Source organism: Wallemia mellicola (genome assembly GCF_000263375.1).
Source record: "Wallemia mellicola CBS 633.66 unplaced genomic scaffold WALSEscaffold_3, whole genome shotgun sequence".
Classification (NCBI taxonomy): Eukaryota; Fungi; Basidiomycota; class Wallemiomycetes; order Wallemiales; family Wallemiaceae; genus Wallemia; species Wallemia mellicola.
In genome coordinates, this window is record NW_006531960.1 from 541677 (window position 1) to 560872 (window position 19196).

Here is a 19196-nt window from a genome sequence, read left to right on the forward strand (position 1 = left end):
TCAAGGTATATTCATGTGCCATTATAAAACATAATAACTAGCTTTTTTGAGTAGAAAATCATTACAATTGTTTGTTTAGAGAAAAAAAACATAATTCCACCGTTGAATATCGCATTAATCGTGATCCATCGCTTCCCTAATAAGTGAAATCGTTTGATCGAGTGAGCGTCGTCTATTAGAAGGTGATGTTGAAGTTGTACCGAGTGATTGTTGTCTAGCGTGATGTCCCCTTCTAAACGGCGTTGAAGGTGTGTAAGCGTATGACTGTGAATGTCCATGACCGATTGTTGGTCCAATGGATGGTGAACTTCCAATTGAAGCTGGTGAACTTGGACCCGATTGCGGGGACATTGGTGATCCTACGCCATTTGCAGCTGAATATGATAATGGTTCGTCGATATTCGTAGGCGTACCCGGCTGTGAGAATGCAGGTGAAGCTGGCGCATCTATATCTGCGTCAACCAAATCTGGTGGTAATCTTTCATTCTCAATATCAGACTTCTTGGCATCGTCGAAGTTCTCAATAGCTTCTTTTATACCTTCTGCACCTAAGGCTAATTGACCGGATGGTAGCTTGTTCGTGTTGTGCAATGCCTTCAATTCTGATACCTTTTCACTCTCTTCTCTCAATAAGGCAAACACCCGTGCCATCTTACCAACTGCCATGATTTTGTTCTTGACAATCTGGCGACGGAGGTCGGATGTGGCAGCTGCCATTTCATCTTGACTAGCTTCATTAGATGTGACAATCTTTGGTGGTGCCTTGATTTCAGTTTCGGCTTCTTGTACTTGCACCGACGGTATTTCAGGCTCTGGTACGACCTTTTCATTAGCTGCTGCAATAGCTGCTGCTTCAATAGCTGCTTCTTCCTCTTCCTCTTCTTCTAATTCCTCCTTTGAGCAGATATTCAAAATTGCTATCAACATGTCGGTTATCTTCTCACCAACGAACGGCAAGGACCATGTGAATACGTCCATGAAGTTTGGTAACCAATATGGATGCGGCGTGCAGTTGAATTGTCTTATATTCATAACGTTGTTTTCGTACTTCAAAACAGCAGCTTTGTTGTTATATACGTCGAGGTAATTTGGTGCACTGAATATTGTCATAACAGAAGGGAAGCCAGTTGTCTTGGTTTTGCGATACATTCTATATCCTGCGTCTTGAGCTTCATGAGCTCTGATAATTGACAACAACCCGTTGCGTTCTAAGAACTGACAAGCAGCCGTGTATCTTAAATTCTTGTTTAGTGAACGTAAGTTAGAGAGCAACAAACCTACGTGAAAAAGTACGAACAACCACGAACGTGATTATGCATGAAGGCATCACTAGACTTTTCATTTCCAAAGTCTTCAAGTGGGTCCGCCCATAGAATATCACACATGAGACCGTGTGTTGGTGGTTCACGGAACCTATCGATCTGCAATTCATTAGAGGTAATTTCGAACGTAGAATCCTACTCACTCTTCTCAAATCATCAAGGGTATTGAGCTCTGGACTTAAACCACCGTGTATACATAAGAATTGCTTGTTCATAATTGCTGCAAGAGGAAGAGCACAGAAACTCTCCATGCAGGCGTCGTAAATCGTTTCAGAGTATTTGTGCTTGCATTCGAGTTTGTAAGTGAAATAATCAGTCAAGTGACGGCACTCGTGGTTACCGCGAAGCAAGAACAGGGTATTAGGGTACCAAATCTTAAGAGCCCATAAGTAGAGAACACACTGTATCTGTTAAGACGTTCGTTCATATGTTGAATATATCACCCACTTCAATAGAGAAGTAACCACGGTCTACGTAGTCACCAAGGAAGAGGTAGCGAGTATCAACAGGATTTCCTCCAACTTCAAACAACTTCATTAAATCGAACTGGATAGGCTTGAGATTATAAACCTAATTATACGAGCATACTCACGTATTGACCATGGATATCACCGCACACAGTGATTGGAGCGTCTACGTTGAGTAGATTTGGCTCATTTTTTAATATCTCTGTAGCCTGGTGTAGAATATATAACGCTTGGTGCTCGTGCAGACGACCCTCCCTATAAAAGTGGTTTTTGAGGAAAGCGATATCTGGCTTTGTAGGGTCAACTTTAGACCAAAATTGTTCATCCGTAGGTGGCTGCATGGCAGGAGCTTGTACATCCTTTATAACTCTCTCCTGTGTCGAGACTTGTGTGCCATCTTCGTTGCTAGGTGTACATCTCAGAAATGAAGATATTATATAGAGATCTACTCACGTGTGTACCGTGAAATCAATATCTGGCACTGGCTTTGATGACATCTGAGCCAAGGCATTCTGTATACGCTCTTGTTGGCTACTCATTCGTCGTCGTCAAAAACCAAGATGTAATAAGCTTGGACGGTATAGAATTCAGAAAATGGTGTATATTAGTATTATATGTTGCAATAATCATTATAGTAATAGTCCATCTCTCTGGTAATTTGATTATACAGCCATATATCGTCTTTTTTTCTAACGAAAGGATCTGAAAGGTAGAGATACCTTCTCTGAAAGATGCTACTGTGACTAGTTCCAATAGTTATATCTTAAGTAGTCTGCCTATGAAGGAGTACTCTACCAGCTTACAATGCGAGTGGGGATAAGCTAGTTTGGAATGTAACCTGCAATGGATGTTAGGCAATTTCCTGGCTCTGTGGTTTCATCATCCATTGATTTGCATCTTGAATTGGCCGCGGAGTAACGTCTTTGCATATCTTGTGATTATAACGGGTTAGATTGAGCACGGTGAGTACTCTATACAATTAGTGTGAGCTAGTTTAATACCTATAGCATAAAATAATGACTACGTTGATTGATTCAGGATTACGGAAAATTTTCCTTGCAGATCTCACAAAAGATGCGAATATTGTAAGATATAGAGGTGTATATAAGTAACTTATATTGAAATACTAGGCTATGGTAGTTGTATATGCACTATGACATACAAAATACGTTCTAGACGACAAAGTATAAAATATAAGAAATAAAAGCTTTAAAAGTGATAAAAATCGTTTGTAAAATGATATATAACTATAAATGAATAAATAGAAATTTTTGATTTTTTGAAGTGAGGAATATGTCCTGTATAGAGTTTTCAAAGCTTCAACTCGCAACTTCATCAGTCAATCAACATGACAACGAACGTCTGGCAAAGCAGACAAGCTGTCGCCGCACCACAGGAATTGCCTGTTAAAGATGAGAAATCCTGGCCTTCTGCTTCAGACGCTAAGGATAGGGACCGTGAGGCAGAGAAGACGAACAAGGAAAAATCACAAAGCAGTACACCAACTGACTCTAATAGTACGCGGAGGGGTGTGTAACTACCATTATATACTCTTATATATTAATATTTTTTAGGGAAGAAGAACTGGGTTACCGTCCCAGTTGAGGAAGTATTACCTGTACAATCTCGCAGAAGCCAAAACAAAAAGTCAAATAAGGCTAAGCGTAGTGATGCCAACAAGTCTAGCCAGCGTGCAAACAACAAGTCCACAAAGTCAAAAAACCCACAACAGCAGCAAAGAAAGTCGTCGAACAGAAAGCCAAGCAAGACTAGCGACAAGAACCAGAAGAATTTCGCACCTGTCGTACCTGCTATGCCTTCCTCCTTCCAGATGTTCGGCGCACCAAACACTCAAGCAGGCCACACTTACGCACCAATGCCTATGCCAACACCTATCACCACTACAAACTACCCATTAGATCCACTCAGGTTTTATTTATTAGGTCAATTAGAATACTACTTCACAACACAAAATTTAGTTAGAGATTTCTTCTTACGTCAACAAATGGACAGCGATGGTTGGGTAGACATCCCTGTATTCACCACTTTCAACAGGGTCAAAGCCTTGTCAGTCGACCTTTACTTGTTGAGAGATGTTTTCTCAATGTCCCATCTCGTTGAAGTCTACTTCTTTGCTGAAAATGCCGAGCCAAGCCAAAAGGAAGAGGGTGTTTTACAAAAGGAATCCCTCGATATGTCTCAAGTACAAAAGGAGATCGATATCATTGCTAGTAACACAAATCCTGTTGGTAAAGTTAGACTCGCTCATGGCGTATGGAAGAAATGGGTTTTACCAGATGCACCAAAGTCAACTATTGATATAGACTCTTTACCACCTGCAGAAGATCCTCAATTTGATGAGAATGCCACTCCAGTTGAAGCATCAAAGTACAACGAAGAAATCGCAGCTAAATCAGGTCACTCAGGTCAATCTAATCAATCAACTCAACCTTCTCAGCAAAGTGCATCATCACATACAATAGACAATGGCTCAAATGACGCCAACAAGGAATCAAAATAAACATTCAAAATTCAAAGCTTTTCTTTTTAATTTAAAAAGTCATCATCATATCATAGCTTATTCTATTTCATACATTGTATTAAAGATAGTTTTGATTAGTGTGTACTGTACTAGTCTTTTTATCCTCAAGTTAGTTCCAATTTGACATCAACAAGAGAAATTCCAACTACCGAACCTTTTGTAAAGTCTATTTGTTCGTTTGTTAGGACTAGAGGGAAGATATGAAATCCAGGAATAAACCAAATCCATCCGACTGAAAATTGACCGAAAACTAATCGCAATCTGCATTCCCTGCTTGATGTTAGTGTAACATTTGGATTGAAAGTTAGGATTTTTATGCCCTAGGAAAGTGTTAGTTAGTGTAAACATTACATTGTGTACTCACATCATTACATTCCTCAACTGTATACTCATCAGTCTCTGCGAATCTAGTGACCATCTTTTGTTTATCCCACTTATCATCGACAACCTTGAACGAGTTATCTTTTGCACCATCTTCTAATGCTTTCACATAATCGTCGTTATATTTGGCGAAATGTAGACCCATACGCGTATTAGCAAGACCAAAGCTTGTGATCTGTCAATATAAAAGTAAATAGTGATAACGAACTCACATTGTTTTCCCTATCATTCCAAAGTTCTCGGTTAGACGTACAGTAATTTTAGTAACATTAACAGTATGGTTATTCTGAGGGATTTCCCTTGCTAAAACTCTCGCGTAGTATTCAATGAAGCGACGTTGTGAAGGTATACTAACACCTGTGCGCCATTTTGATACTTCGCTATCTTGTTTGGTTTTCATACGACGATGTGTATGCAACTGAATTACATCTTGAGCTCTCTGTAGTGCTGGTGGCAGATCTTCTGTTGTTGTTAAATGTGATGTACTGGAAGCTGGTGATGGTACCACATGTGGTGCTACCAACCTTTGAACTGTACTAGCTTCACGTTTTGGGTCTAAATGATCCAAATTTGGTGGTGTTATCTCCGGCTGCGGTACATCTGAACGTGATTTCTTGGATACATGTCGACTAGGCGGTGGTAGCTCGCCTAATAGAAGTAAAAGACAGCATGCCATCGTACCGCTCCTGCCTTTCCCTGCTTTACAATGTATGACGACGACATTATCTTTGTTCTCACTGAGATAGCTCTTCATGTCTCTTACAGCGACTTTTATGAGTGGTAATGGAGGAGCGTGGTGATCAGGGAAAGGATATCTGGAGACTATTGGCCTATGAGGAAGTAAAACAGATGAAAAGAAGACGAACCTTGATTATAGAAGTAAGAAGGATCGTAGCTATTCTCGTGACATGGGCAGAGATTGTATATACGCCAGTTGCGACCATGTCTGCTCCTTCAGTCTTGTTAGCTGAATGTGATATGTCCAAGCGGTAAGTGACACACTCTAACAATTTGCGTACGTGCACTTGATTATTACGATAAACAGCTTGGTAGTTGTCTAGAAAGTAGTTGAGATATTGTATGGATTATAAACGAACTTCTCACTCGCTGGCGTTGGATATCCCATTATAATGATGTTATCAGAGATGTAGGAGAGATCCAAATCAGTATCAGTCTCAGGATCCTTGAACCTCTGCTTTGGTCCAGATACTATACGCTGTATATATCTCGTTATGTTAGCCATCGCGGTCGTTATCAAAGTCAGAACGCGCGTGAGTTCTCACTTGAAAGTGAACGATGACACTCTCAAAACTAAAATTTAAGGATAAACTAATACAAAAGGGTACGCGTGGAGTCGTATATTTACTAGCAAACCTAACATCTCCAAGGAATACAGACGAATGAGCAATTGAAGAGATTACAAGTGTGTTCGATAGATGACAAACGAATGACTATTTATATTTTATACTCTAGGCCTTACAGAAAGAGTTATCCGAATGGGATCAGGATCAAATTGAACCGACTTCCGTCCACGGCGTCGCTAAGCAGTTACTGGACAAATCGCTACTTTTACACAAAGATAAACACATTAAAGCTTTAGTAGCGGCTTCTTTCGTCGATATCTTGCGTATATGCGCACCTGACGCGCCATACACTCTCCCAGAGCTCAAGGTGCGAATAGTTCAGCATCCTAGACAATCATTCACGTTATTATAGGACATATTTGCGTTCATTTTTAGACAAGTAGCACACCTTTGGAAACCACCGAAGGATAAGAGACAAAATGATGTACAGTGTTATCAAGAGTAAGTCATATTAGATCATTCACGCGTTTTTAAGATAACAACTTAGATATTACTATATCCTCAGAACAATGGCAGACGTCAGTTGCGTCGTTCTCGTCTGCGATTTACCAAACGCTGATGACATTATAAATGACGTATTTAAAGACTTCCTCTCTGGTATACGTCCAGATACATCACCCCGTTTACAGGGCTTCATGGCAGACATATTGTCTCAATTGATTGACGAATCAAATTCAATCCCAACCGATATCATTGAAGCTATGTTGATTGCATTTTCTGACAAAACTGCAAAAATCAACCCAGCGAAACACAAACTTGTAGTTGAAGTTTGTAATAGAACTTCGGAGAGATTGCAAAAGAGCGTATGTCAATACTTCAATGAGATTCTTCTCAAGGTTCTCGACGAAGAGTACAGTGAACAGACATTTGATGAAGTTATCGGTGCTCACAAAATAATAAGATCAATACATAGACATTCACCAAGAATATTACTTAGTACAATTCCCCAAATAGAAGCTGAACTGTTATCTGAAAATAACGATCTACGCGATGTTGCTACACGTACATTAGGTAGGATGTTAGGAGAACCAACGTCAGATAATGCGTATTCATCACTAGCAAAGGAGCATCCAAATACTTTCAGGGCGTGGATTGATAGAAGAAGAGATATGTCACCATCAATAAGAGCAGTTATCGTTGAGCACGCACCATCAATTATTCTTACACATCCACAACTTAGTAATGAGATAATTACCACAGTCTCAGACAAGCTCCGTGATTTCGATGATAAAGTGAGAGCAACAGCTTGTCAATTTTTCCAAAAGATCACCTACGAGATTGCATTAACCTACACGTCGAGAAGCACGCTAGATGAGCTGGCATTGAGATGTAAAGATAAGAAAGCTGTAGTCAGACAAGAAGCATTTGAAAGTTTAGCTAGAATGTATAGTTTAGCTTACGCTGATATTAATCTCGGCAACGTGAATGCTTCAGAGAAATTTGGATGGATTCCTAGAGCTATTCTTGCCCCACTACATATTAGTTTCCCGGCTCAAGCAGCTAGTATCAAATTACAAGTGGAGAGGACGCTCGTCAAGTATATCTTACCACTCAATGCTGAATCTGAAGTCGCTTGGGTTGATCGCTTCCTGAAAGTTTACGAAGTTTTAAGTGACGATGAGAAGAAAGCGCTTTTAACTTTGACAGGTGTTTGTAATAGCGCGCAACGACTTTACACAATTCGTTATGTTGAATGTTGTGAGGAGTTCAACAATGATAGAGATGACAAGGAGAAAAAGGAGCGTATCTTATCATATATCAAACTTGTCAGTTCTTTATTCCCAGAGGATTCAAAAGCTTCAACTGATTTGCAAGAATTTGTCAAACTGAATGAAACTCGTTTATACAAGACTCTGAAAATTGCCATGGATCCTCAGCAATGTGATTTCAAAACCTTGCAGAAGTGCCAAGTAAGTTTATTTACATGACAACTGATAACTTTAAACTCATGAAACGCCAGGCTGAGCTTCACCGTCGTCTTGAACAGATATCTGGTAACAACAAGACACTACCAAGTACATTTGATGCCCTCCTTCTCAAATCAACTTATCAGTTCGTCAACAAATCTTCTATTCCACATCTACTCAAGAAGTACGTTAATGGTAGCATGTCAGCACACAGTGTACTCTTAGCAATCGCTAAATTTACACCACTCATGTTCAAAAACCACATAAGTGAACTTGTGAAACAAATAAATGACGAGCGTTCAGCCTTGGTGGCTTTACGTTCACTAGCTGCTATCGCGAAAGCTGATAGGAGTTCCATTCCAACAGAGAAACGCTTCACTGATCGTCTCATACGCTTTGCGAATCAAGGGTCACATGAAGAAATCAAATTTGCAACGCGTATTCTTTCATACGTTGATAGTGCACAGGAAACACTTAAGAATATTACACAAGCTACTATAAATGATTTGAGTTTAACCAACGAAGAAGGCTTGATGAAGCGTATGTCGTTCTTGGCTGAAGTGGCCAAATCTTCGCCCGACATTGTCCAAGACCAAGTAGAAGCGATGTATGAGTTCATCAGCAATGATCTCATGCAACGTCCGCATAATTCTGTCGATGTGAGTGCAATTATTTTAGATTACCATGTTGACCCCAAGAAAGCCAGATGTCGATATTGATATGGAATGGGTTGACGATGAAGACAGGATCGATGCACTCACTTTCGCGAAAGTGGATGCACTTCGTCTTTGCACATACATCACTAAGATGAAGAGCGACAACCCAGATCAGGAAGTAGAGATGGCAAAAACAGTAGGACAGCTTTTCTCCAAGATTTTGCGTAAAAAAGGTGATGTCTTGACATTAGTTGAAGAAGAGGAGATGGATTCAGATGTTAAAAACGATGATGAAGAGAAATACCAACTACCGTATGTGTTTTACTTTATTTGGGGTACCAGCTGACACTCCTAACAGTGCTTTTGTACGCTCTAGATTACGTCTTAGGACACTCCTTAGTTTGCTCAAAATGGCACAAGATGAGAGATTAGAGAAAGAGATCGTTAGATCGAAGTTCTTATTGATGTCGGTTGCTGTACAAGATGTCGCCTACTCTGTTCGCAGGATTTATCTTGATAAACTTGTCAAATACCTAGCACGTTTCAAGATTCCTTACCATTATAACGTCTACGTGTTCCTTACTGCACATGAACCAGTACCAGATATTACGACAAGCAGTCAAATCTACGTGCAATCCATGCTACGTCGTCAACCGCCAAGTGAGTTAGGAATATCTGTGTACACTTTCGCTAACTCAAACTCCAAAGAAGTACGACTTAACGCGTTTGAAATGATTTTCTACCGTTTGCTTCACACCTTGGCTCACCATCCTGACTTCTCTTCTCATCCAGCTGACATAGAAGCAACATCAAAGTAGGTGAATAAATAAAGCAGAAAGGGCTAGACTGATTCTCTAAATAGATATATTAATTTTTACCTTGAGATGGTTGCAACGATCGAGAATATCAGCTTGTTGTATTATCTAGCTGGTAGACTTAAAACGGTCAGAGATATAACAACCAAGGATAACAGCATAAATCTTTACATCCTCAGTGAACTCGGTCAGCATCTTACTAGCACATTGGCAAACCAGAGAAAGTGGACACTTGCATCTTATGAAGGCAAAGTAAAGCTTGCAACTGATATATTCAAACCACTCCCAAGCAGCGAAGTTCAGCGTGAGATAAGTCAGAAAGTTTATCTCACAGAAGAGATGATGAGCAGTCTTAATAGTGTAAAGAACAAGCCAATACAAAGAAAAAAGAAACTTGCAGAAAGTGGAAATACCACGAAGAAACCAGCGAAACGCGCAAGAAGGAAGCATAACTGGGAGGATGAAGACAGTGAAAAGGATTCCAACGAGAGTGGAAGTGATATAGCCTTGACTGATGATGACACCAAGGAAAAGAGGAGAGGCCCAACGAGAAAAGCTCGTCCGAATGGCAAGCGTATACATGACTCTGATGAAGATGAAGATGAAGATGAAGATGAAGAAAATGACGAGAATATGTCAGTCGAATCTGTAACTGCTTGAATATCACCTATTCAAATTGAAAATACCTTCACTACTTAAAAATCAATTATGTAATTATATTCACTACCTATTTATATATAAGCTATTTTTCTATTTTAGAATGCTATCTATATGTTTCTTTATAATACAAGGCAAATATTACACTTCTAACTGCATATCAATTGAAATCACCTCCACTCTCACTTTCAACGTCCTTTTGTAATAGCCTTTCGAGAAATGCCCTCGTTTGAGAATTCAGGGGAGAAACATCAACCAAATGAGGAATGAGAGCTTCAACAGAGACGTTTTCAGGTGGGTCCCAACGGGGTATATTAAATTCGCTTTCTTGATGCTGCAGCCAATTCAGTATTTGTCGTACACTGTTAAGGCGATTTCTAGAAGCGTAAGCGCGCAATAATGTGAGAATGCCCTCCATTGCGAATGGAATGCCACAGTTTGCCATATCCTCTAATGCCTCTCTTACTCTATCTGGGTTGTGTTTCGTTGAGAAGATATGTAAAAATGGCAAACATGTCAGAGAGTCCGGACGCATTGAAGGTGGTATTGTGAATATAAAATCATTTGATGTAGTTGTAGCAGGTGAAATAAGGTTCCTCCAAAGTCTATTGTGTAGAACTTTATCATTTTTATGAATAATAAGAAGAGAAGTGTATGCTACACCCAAAACAAATGGATCCGGCCACAGTAATAATGGATGAGATTTGCTTTTATACGTGTTAAGTATGTTGTCAAATCCATTTGATGGTTTCGATATTAAATTATCAGGTATACCAATTGGAAGATAAACGTCAGAAAATATCTCCAATACTCTCTTAGCTTTCATATCTCTCTTATGATCTGGTGCATATATTGAATTATGTAACTGCATTATCATCCTTGAGAATGTCCACAGTGATTTTGCGCGTTGTCTGAGATGTTGTCGATTTAGAAGATAGTCTCGCAGCTCAGCTAATCTAGGAGCTATCTTTATTGTGTGTATCTTCGTCTGATAGTATGTCACCAAAGATGATATCACCTTAGCCGAAGGGAAAGACGAATCAGCGAATAACTCCTGTAATAAACGCTTTACAACCTTATCATTTGGTCGTGTTTGTGAAATTTCCTCCAAAAGATTTTCCTCGATTTCTCTAGATGCCGATTTTGGTCCGAGTGATGGTGCATGCGCCATTCTTTTCGCTTCTTCGGAGTGATAATTTGACAATATCCATTGTGCTTGTCGTACTAGTCTTTCATTTGCATTATTCTTTATACTCTCTTGTAGTATGAGAATGCTAGTAAAGGCGCTCGGGATGTACATTTTGCGAGTTTCCTGCGTCTGACTTGGAGAGCTATATTTGGTGCACCACCTCTTGAGAACATTATCTAAGTCATCGAACCTTTTCGTCAAAGCTAGCTGATTTAAGAATACGTCACGCTGGTTATTCCATACTTGCGATTTTGTCTCCTGGTCTTCAAGGAATTTCACAACTTTGAGTGTATCCTGAGAGAATCTGACAAGATGAGCAAGAACATGTGTTGCTTGATTTGCACTAAGTGGTAATTTTCGAGCCAATAGAACTAGTGCATCTAAATTGGTTGGATCATTAGCGAAGAATATGTGTAATATATGTGATGCGTGAAATGCTCTTTGAGGAATAAGTGGTAACCATGCAGTTGCCCCTTCGATATCGTTATCAAGAAGACGTTCTATTGCAGCTATTGTGTATACTTGTGATTGACGAATAGGTACATTCATTTGGCGCAAATCGCTGAGTATTTCCCTTGCTGCAATGAATTGTTGTTTGCGTGTCATATCACGAAGAACTGTACATGGAGCTTTATTATCTACAGCAGGATTACTCGATACAGGTTCATAATCCGTCGGTTCAAATAAACTGAAATCTGGTTCAGAAGATGGTGAAAGTGATTTCCATTGTGTGTTCGTTGGTGTACGAGTGAATGACTTGGTTAGCGTAAGTGTCGACTTCCCAGTAGCTCGTAGGAGCGAAGTATTCAAGTTGGAAACTGTATACTATTAGTTAAACACAAATTATTCATTTGTTTCTCACTCATTTCACTCTTTCTTATCAAAAGTATACGCAATGATGGCTGTTATTCACAAACCACCAAGATGGATTCCTCGGTGGCTATGAAGACATTTGACTTGGAGAACGACGTAGAAGAAGTTAGTTTGCATTAGTTTTATTATATTCTTTTAATTGTCATACAGGTCGACCTAATATACACCTATGACGAGGATGCTCAGAGGGATATAAACAATAAACGCCCTTGGAAGCAAGAGTAAGTAGCTATTAAGATATACTACTCTATCTAATACACTTTCAGCCCACATTACTTTAAGCGTGTCAAGATAAGCACTGTAGCACTCATAAAGATGGTTTTACACGCTAGATCAGGCGTACCATATGAAGTAATGGGTCTCATGCAAGGAAAGCTGGAAGGTGATACTATGATTATTATGGATGCCTTCGCTTTACCAGTACAGGTGAGTAGATAAACAAACAAACATAAACAAATCGATTAAATAGCTACTCTAGGGTACCGAAACACGCGTTAACGCATCAAGTGAAGCCAATGAGTTCATGGTTAATTGGTTAAATGGTAGTAAATCAGTGAACAAACCTGAGAATGCACTTGGCTGGTATCACTCTCATCCAGGCTATGGCTGTTGGCTGAGTGGTATAGACGTAACGACCCAATCAACTAATCAACAATTCCAAGATCCTTGGGTTGCGGTTGTTATCGACCCTAACAGGACGATTTCAGCTGGACGTGTCGATATCGGCGCTTTCAGAACGTATCCTCAAGGATATATGCCACCAAAGAGTACTTCTATTGATCAAAATATCCCACAGTCGAAAATTGAAGACTTCGGTGTACACGCTAATGCTTATTACCAACTTGAGGTTTCAATTTTCAAGAGTAGTCTTGATAAGAAATTGCTTGACCTGCTTTGGAATAAGTATTGGGTAAATACGCTCTCACAAAGCAAACTGATTACAGTGAGTACCTTCCTTAATACACCTTGTCATTTCTAAAATAAGCCACAGAACCGCGCTTATTTGACAGACCAGATTAGCGACCTTCAAGACAAGCTCAAAGAAGCTGAGATGGGCTTGTATGGCAGAGGAAATGCCGAAAAATCAGATGATGACTCCGGATTGGTAAAGGCAGTACGTTTGAGCAACCGTATAGCAGTTGAAGGTCAACTCGGTTTAATCTCACAGATGGCCAAAGACGCACTTTTCAACAGAAGTGGTTGCACACATAATCATGACAAGTTACGTGCATCTGCTGATACTGTTTCACGATTGAACACAGAACAAACTGAACCAATGCAGATGTAATCTGTTTGCTATACCAAAATTAACTATTCTTGTATCTTTTGCATTATAAGCTTTCATCCACTTCCCGCATATCTTATCAGTTGGCTGTCATGTCCACATCAGAAAACTTACCTCCAAATGCTTACAGATTACCTCGTTCTAACCAATTAGAGGGTTAGTGAATATATCACACAACGTCTCTCATATTAATGTCCTAACAGGATTGATGACGATCATTAGGGATAAGAACACATCAAGAGGAGAATTTATTTTGTAAAGTGGCACGCAGAGTCTTTTATTCACTATCTAATACCAATCTAGCTACTCAGATCGTATCATAAGACTTCTCGTAGAAGAAGGTTTAAATCACTTACCAACTTTACCTAAGCAAATTACTACTGAGACAGGAGAAGATTATGATGGCGTTGGATTTGAGGGAAAGGTCTGTGGTGTTTCCATCCTTAGAGCCGGTGAGGCTATGGAAAGTGCACTGAGAGAATGCCTTAGATCCGTAAGAATTGGTAAAGTTCTAGTTCAGCGTAATGAGGAAACAGGTGAAGCTCGTCTCTATTATGCCAAATTACCAGAAGACATACACGAAAGATTCGTTTTACTTTTGGATCCTATGTTAGCCACTGGCGGATCAGCCATACGCGCGATAGAAGTACTTCTCAGCAAAGGCGTAAAGCAAGACAAGATCGTCTTTTTGAATGTCTTGAGTGCACCTGAAGGACTCAAAGTTATGTATGAAAAATACCCTAAGATGAAGGTGAGCGATTGGTACTTTATATGTATATCTCTCACATGTTCTAGATCGTTACTGGATGGGTCGACAGAAAGCTCGACGAACGTAATTACATCGTTCCAGGTTTGGGTGACTTTGGTGATAGGTAGGTGTGTGTTTTATCAATCAGATTAAACTGACAGTTATGAACAGATATTTTGCCTAGGCGTTCATAATATTTCATTGATAAATATAGATGAGGAATTGATGTACATACATAACTTTTAAACAAAAATACGCATGTTTGAGTGTATTAGAGAGATATTCTGGGGTTTGAGATAACCTTTTATATGATAGACCTTGTAAACAATTTGAATCGTCTGAATTTGTCCTTATATCCTTTTATGTGTGTTTAATGAGTTGACACTCAGATTCATGAATGTTTACTATCCTGTAGTAACTGCGATACTATTAAGTGAATATTAAAAGAACTATGTCCAGATTACAATTCTCAATCATTCGCACATCGACTAATACTATTTCTGTAGCGCATTTCGCCAATGTTCGACCATCATAACATATTATGACGGTAAAACACCACATAAAAACGTCAAATGGTATAAAATCACTTCTGGATTCAGATGGCTAATTTAGATTGAGTCGAAACGTGAATCAATCTAAACACATGTGCTTAAAATCTGAAACAAGTTCAGGGGATGTGGTATAATGGCTATTACGCTGTCTTCGCAAGACAGAAAACGGGGTTCGATTCCCCGCATCTCCACGTGAAGAATATAAATTTTTTAATTTTTGTTATTGTGGATTATCTGTGATTGTTTTTGTGATAAAAATGAATGGTTAATATAATGTTTTCTAAAATACCCACATGATGTTAAGTTGATGGCATCATTTATATAGATGGCGATAAACGATGGATTATGAAGTGTATATATACATTGAAAGCTATCAGCAATCAATTCAAATTATTATCAAACAGCAATTTCAACTTCCTCTCTTCTCTTGCGACCATCAACTGACGTCAAAAGAAAATACCGAGCTAGATGCAAAGATTAATTAGTAATTTACCAAAAGCTGGTGCTAGTTACAATACCTTCCGTGCAATATCGACGACATCTGTACTCCATAAAGCAGCTGGGAGACTACGAGATGAAGGTGAGATAACTCACATTCAGATACATCTATTAAAATATCTCCAGATATAGTCAAGGCATTTGACAAAATCTCAGTAGTAGATTCTGTAACGGGTAAACCTCAATTAGGTGAAGATAGCAGAGCAGTACTTCGTAGTATAGAAAGGAGTAAATATAGATTAGAAGTCGTTTCAGAGAGTGGCGATATCCCACTCGTCAAAATAATAGACAAGAGTGAAGAATATCGTAAAGCTAAAGAGAAATCTAACAAAGAGAAGGAAGCGAAAGCTGCCAAGTCTGCTAAATCTAAACTTGAGAAGGAAATACAACTCACATGGATGACTAGTCCCCACGATTTGACGCACAAACTCAAAAAAGCACATGAGGTACTCTCACAAAAGGGAAAAGTTTCAGTTGTTTTCGCTAATAGTTCAGCGCATAAACGTATACCGGATGTAGAAAAGGAGCGCATAATGAACAATGTTGAATTGCAATTAGGACTAGGTATGAATACAAACGTAGCAAGGTGGAAAGAAACAGAGAAAACTAAAAGATTCTGGGGTTTTCATTTGAAAGGTGTATAATCTGCTATACATTTATTTATGATATCTACGGCCATTAGATGTTTTCGTTTTTGAAATCAATTAGTACTCACATAGCTTGAGCCATTTTCGTAACGTCGATTGTCTCCTTGACATCATGCACGCGTACTATATCAGCCCCACCGGAGAGTGCAGCCATAGTTGTGGCTGCCGTGCCAGCAACACGATCTTTAGCTGTACCCACATCTGTGATAGTTCCAATAAATTTCTTCCTAGAGTGTCCGATCAGGAGTGGCATATTGGCTAGCTCGAGATGGGCCTCCTGAGTGAGGAAACCGTTAGACTTGTTGTCTTGTTTTGTTGATCTACCACCAAAGGCATCAAGGTTACGAAGTATATCCAAATTTCCATCAACGTCTTTCGCGAATCCCAAACCAGGATCAATGATTATATTCCAGCGTCTAATTCCGCTTTCTAGAGCCATCTTGAGCCTTTCTTGCATTTCATGTTTGACACCCTCAACTACACCCTCTGAGTAATGAGTTAAAGACGTCATTGTGCGTGAGTCTCCGCGCATATGCATTAATATATAAGGTACTCCCAATTCGGCTACGGTTTTGAACATATCTTCATCCGCAAGACCACCACTAACGTCATTTATAATATCTGCGCCTGCTTCTACTGCTGCCTTTGCAACTGCCGCTCTGAACGTATCAACTGAAATGATTACTTCTGGGTATTCTTTGCGTAATTTTGCAATAATTGGAACGACTCTGTCAATTTCGACTTCCGGTTCTACATCTGGTGCGTTTGGACGTGTCGACATCCCACCAACATCAATGAAATCTACGCCATCTTCTATCATTTTCACCGCATTCTTGTAAGAATCTTCTAGTGTGTAATTTAAACCTCCGTCTGAGAAACTATCCGGTGTACAATTCAAAATACCCATAACCCAACGCTTATCACGAAGCGATATGAGCTTTTGACCGACTGCTAAAGCCATCTTTATTGAATCATCGTTAAGACGCTGTAGCGCCTCGGTGGATGTGAGAAGATGACCAGGCGGAATGAAATCTGGTAGTACATCACAGAAAGGTTTTAAAACGAATGAACGTTCAGATATACCAATATGTGGGATATTTAGAACGTCGTCATTAACCTTTTGATCACCAAATACTAAAATATCTAAATCTATTGGACGTGGCCCTTTAACTGGACCACCTAGATCACGGCCTAAATCTTCTTCGATTTCTTTAATTGATTTTAAGAGCCCATGAGGTGTGAGTGATGTTGAAATTTTGCAAACACCGTTGAGGAACGTAGGTTGATCGATAACATACATGGGTTTGGTTTGATAAAGGAATGAAGTGTCAACTACCTTCGCTACTCCGCGGCTTTCAAGAAGGTTAAGTGCTTTTTGTATGTTGAGTTTCTGGTTACCAAGATTGCTACCGAATGAGAGAACAACTGGTGTTGCTTGAGAAGCAGTAACATTCTCAATGATGTTAAAATCCTTTGATGTCCTAGTAACTTGCACGCTGGCAGAGTCCGCGAATGTTAAAGCACTTGGTTTTGCAGCTTTGATAGTAACTTCTGGGAGTTTGAGGTCTACGATAGCCAAGCGAGCTGCGTCTAACGCGAGATTCTCGAGAACATGGTAGTCAGACTGCTCAAGAAACTGATTATAATGAGTTATGTAGAAGATAAAACGGGGAGCGTACCTCAACTAATCGCTGAATTAACAAATTATAATCATGATTGCCTTTGATAGTCAAATCGAGTAATACCTTCTGCTTGAACTGACGTTCCCACGGATGTATACCGATGATGATATCCACATCGATATTTGATATTTTCGTAATAGAAACGCATTCCCCGTTATCGTAGTTTTCCTCATATGATAATTCTCCTTTGAGGAGTCCTTTGGATTTCGATAACCTCAAATTGAGTGCTTCTACGCCTTGATAAGAGAATGCAGCTGATGATATAGCGCTAGAAAGCGCAGGGAGACTATCGTATTTACGCTGAGATACTCTATTTAAAGAATCGGTAAGGTCCGCATAATTTATACTCTTATCCAAGTCCTTCTGTATATTCGTTCTACAGTTTATGTCTAATTTTATTGGCTCGACAGCGATGTTTCTAAATCTGTCACTACCGACGCTAGTAGTTAGCTTTAAATTGTTTATACTAATAACATCCCTCATAAGTTGACAGATGGAAGTTCGCATATACTATTGAAACACACCTAACAGACAAAAAAGTTAAAGTAAAATTTTATATTTAAGGTGTACAAAAAGTGCACGCTTAGTTCATCTTGCGGATGAGGTCGTTGACGAACTTCTCTCTGTTACCGACATCACCACCCTCGACGAAGTGGAGAAGCTTGCGTTGTCTGTAACCACCGTTGGCAGAGCTGAGGTGGAATGGCCAGAGGAAGTTAGTAACTTGCTTGAAGTGTGGGCCAGCAGTTGCAATTTCGTGGATGCAATCTTCAATTGAGAGGATGTCGTATTGGCCGAGTTCCTTCTCAATGATAGCGTTGTCTTGTAAAGGAACGCGTTGCTTGTTTACCTTACCGTAACCGCGCTTGTAGACGAGCTCACGGATTGACTTCAAGTTTGGCTCACCGTAGGCGACGTATGGCTCGACCATCTTGAGCATTTGCTCGGTAGCCTTGTTGACCTTGATGAAGACACCGGAGTTGATCTTTAAGAGACGCAAGAGCTGCATGATCTTACGTGGCTTTGGTGCAATGTTGGAAACACCACGTAAACGAATGGCAAAGTAGACCTTTGATTGTGGTGGAACGTAGAAGTCACCGTTTGCACGTGCAACACGCTTAAGACGTACTTCCTCAGCTTCTCTGACTCTGTACTCCTTAACGTATTGCTCAGCACGCTTGAAGATGACTGCACGCTTAGCCTTTTGAGCCTAAAAATTGAATGATCAGTCGAAATTTTTGCAAATAAATCGAATAACATACCTTCTTAGCTTCAGCAGCCTTGGCGAGCTTCTCCTCTCTAGCCTTGTTGTCCTGCTTACGCTTCTTCAAGATCGTCTCTGGCTGCTCGATTTTCTGAAGGGTAGGGACTGTAGACATTCTACAAAGATGTCAGATTATTTATTCCTCTCTTTATTTTCTTATTTTACCTTCCAGCGGTTGGCAGCTCACAAGCAAGAAACGACCAGAGAAGGATTTCATCGAATTCAGTCCACGAAATTTAAAAATTAAAATTCAAGAAGCCGAGAGGGGAAATATATAAGAGATATACTGCATCTATTGTTAATAGTTATTTATTTTATTTATCATCTCTCTTTCTTTTTCGATATAGC

General features: G+C 39.7%; 10 protein-coding genes and 1 non-coding gene across 11 annotated transcripts; 6 read left to right on the plus strand and 5 right to left on the minus strand.

The window, feature by feature from the left end:
• Cmp1p (Metallo-dependent phosphatase) lies at positions 1-2340 on the minus strand. The gene is made up of 6 exons (XM_006956739.1): positions 2243-2340; positions 1915-2194; positions 1770-1868; positions 1466-1723; positions 1282-1421; positions 1-1234 (listed from the first exon to the last, which is right to left on the minus strand). Exons 1-6 carry the CDS (start codon positions 2326-2328, stop codon positions 115-117), a joined length of 1983 nt encoding a protein of 660 aa, XP_006956801.1. The 5' UTR covers positions 2329-2340; the 3' UTR covers positions 1-114.
• A 770-nt stretch (positions 2341-3110) lies between these two features.
• On the minus strand, positions 3111-5968 carry WALSEDRAFT_56493 (phosphatases II). The gene is made up of 7 exons (XM_006956740.1): positions 5817-5968; positions 5715-5769; positions 5579-5664; positions 4925-5534; positions 4696-4879; positions 3364-4651; positions 3111-3318 (listed from the first exon to the last, which is right to left on the minus strand). Exons 1-6 carry the CDS (start codon positions 5953-5955, stop codon positions 4436-4438), a joined length of 1290 nt encoding a protein of 429 aa, XP_006956802.1. The 5' UTR covers positions 5956-5968; the 3' UTR covers positions 3111-3318; positions 3364-4435.
• WALSEDRAFT_27503 (La-domain-containing protein) lies at positions 3138-4310 on the plus strand (the record flags this gene model as incomplete). Its single annotated transcript, XM_006956741.1, has 2 exons — positions 3138-3318; positions 3364-4310. The coding sequence occupies 2 exons, from the start codon at positions 3138-3140 to the stop codon at positions 4308-4310; spliced, it is 1128 nt and encodes a 375-aa protein (XP_006956803.1).
• Positions 5969-6008: 40 nt separating the features above from the next.
• Positions 6009-10179, plus strand: WALSEDRAFT_67682 (hypothetical protein; the record flags this gene model as incomplete). The annotated part of the gene is made up of 10 exons (XM_006956742.1): positions 6009-6054; positions 6101-6135; positions 6186-6383; positions 6429-6517; positions 6564-7986; positions 8037-8642; positions 8686-8951; positions 8998-9299; positions 9348-9453; positions 9502-10179. 10 exons carry the CDS (start codon positions 6009-6011, stop codon positions 10112-10114), a joined length of 3684 nt encoding a protein of 1227 aa, XP_006956804.1. The 3' UTR covers positions 10115-10179.
• Positions 10180-10240: 61 nt separating this feature from the next.
• WALSEDRAFT_67683 (hypothetical protein) lies at positions 10241-12166 on the minus strand (the record flags this gene model as incomplete). The annotated part of the gene is made up of 3 exons (XM_006956743.1): positions 10241-12056; positions 12079-12118; positions 12141-12166. 3 exons carry the CDS (start codon positions 12164-12166, stop codon positions 10272-10274), a joined length of 1851 nt encoding a protein of 616 aa, XP_006956805.1. The 3' UTR covers positions 10241-10271.
• Positions 12167-12218: 52 nt separating this feature from the next.
• WALSEDRAFT_59607 (hypothetical protein) lies at positions 12219-13529 on the plus strand. Its single transcript, XM_006956744.1, has 5 exons — positions 12219-12278; positions 12324-12394; positions 12440-12599; positions 12652-13116; positions 13165-13529. Exons 1-5 carry the CDS (start codon positions 12225-12227, stop codon positions 13459-13461), a joined length of 1047 nt encoding a protein of 348 aa, XP_006956806.1. The 5' UTR covers positions 12219-12224; the 3' UTR covers positions 13462-13529.
• An 18-nt stretch (positions 13530-13547) lies between these two features.
• On the plus strand, positions 13548-14453 carry WALSEDRAFT_31503 (PRTase-like protein; the record flags this gene model as incomplete). The annotated part of the gene is made up of 5 exons (XM_006956745.1): positions 13548-13614; positions 13662-13713; positions 13762-14209; positions 14254-14330; positions 14378-14453. The coding sequence occupies 5 exons, from the start codon at positions 13551-13553 to the stop codon at positions 14388-14390; spliced, it is 654 nt and encodes a 217-aa protein (XP_006956807.1). The 3' UTR covers positions 14391-14453.
• Positions 14454-14876: 423 nt separating this feature from the next.
• On the plus strand, positions 14877-14948 carry WALSEDRAFT_t13. Its single transcript has one exon. It is a non-coding gene; the product is annotated as a tRNA-Ala (tRNA).
• A 242-nt stretch (positions 14949-15190) lies between these two features.
• Positions 15191-16329, plus strand: WALSEDRAFT_56498 (hypothetical protein). Its single transcript, XM_006956746.1, has 3 exons — positions 15191-15337; positions 15382-16211; positions 16235-16329. Exons 1-2 carry the CDS (start codon positions 15226-15228, stop codon positions 15897-15899), a joined length of 630 nt encoding a protein of 209 aa, XP_006956808.1. The 5' UTR covers positions 15191-15225; the 3' UTR covers positions 15900-16211; positions 16235-16329.
• WALSEDRAFT_15711 (Dihydropteroate synthase) lies at positions 15967-17328 on the minus strand (the record flags this gene model as incomplete). The annotated part of the gene is made up of 1 exon (XM_006956454.1): positions 15967-17328. A coding segment is annotated over one exon (1362 nt), but the record flags the coding sequence as incomplete, so codon positions are not given.
• Positions 17329-18167: 839 nt separating this feature from the next.
• Positions 18168-18963, minus strand: WALSEDRAFT_62798 (60S ribosomal protein L7; the record flags this gene model as incomplete). Its single annotated transcript, XM_006956747.1, has 2 exons — positions 18168-18794; positions 18847-18963. 2 exons carry the CDS (start codon positions 18961-18963, stop codon positions 18168-18170), a joined length of 744 nt encoding a protein of 247 aa, XP_006956809.1.
• Positions 18964-19196: the final 233 nt, after the last annotated feature.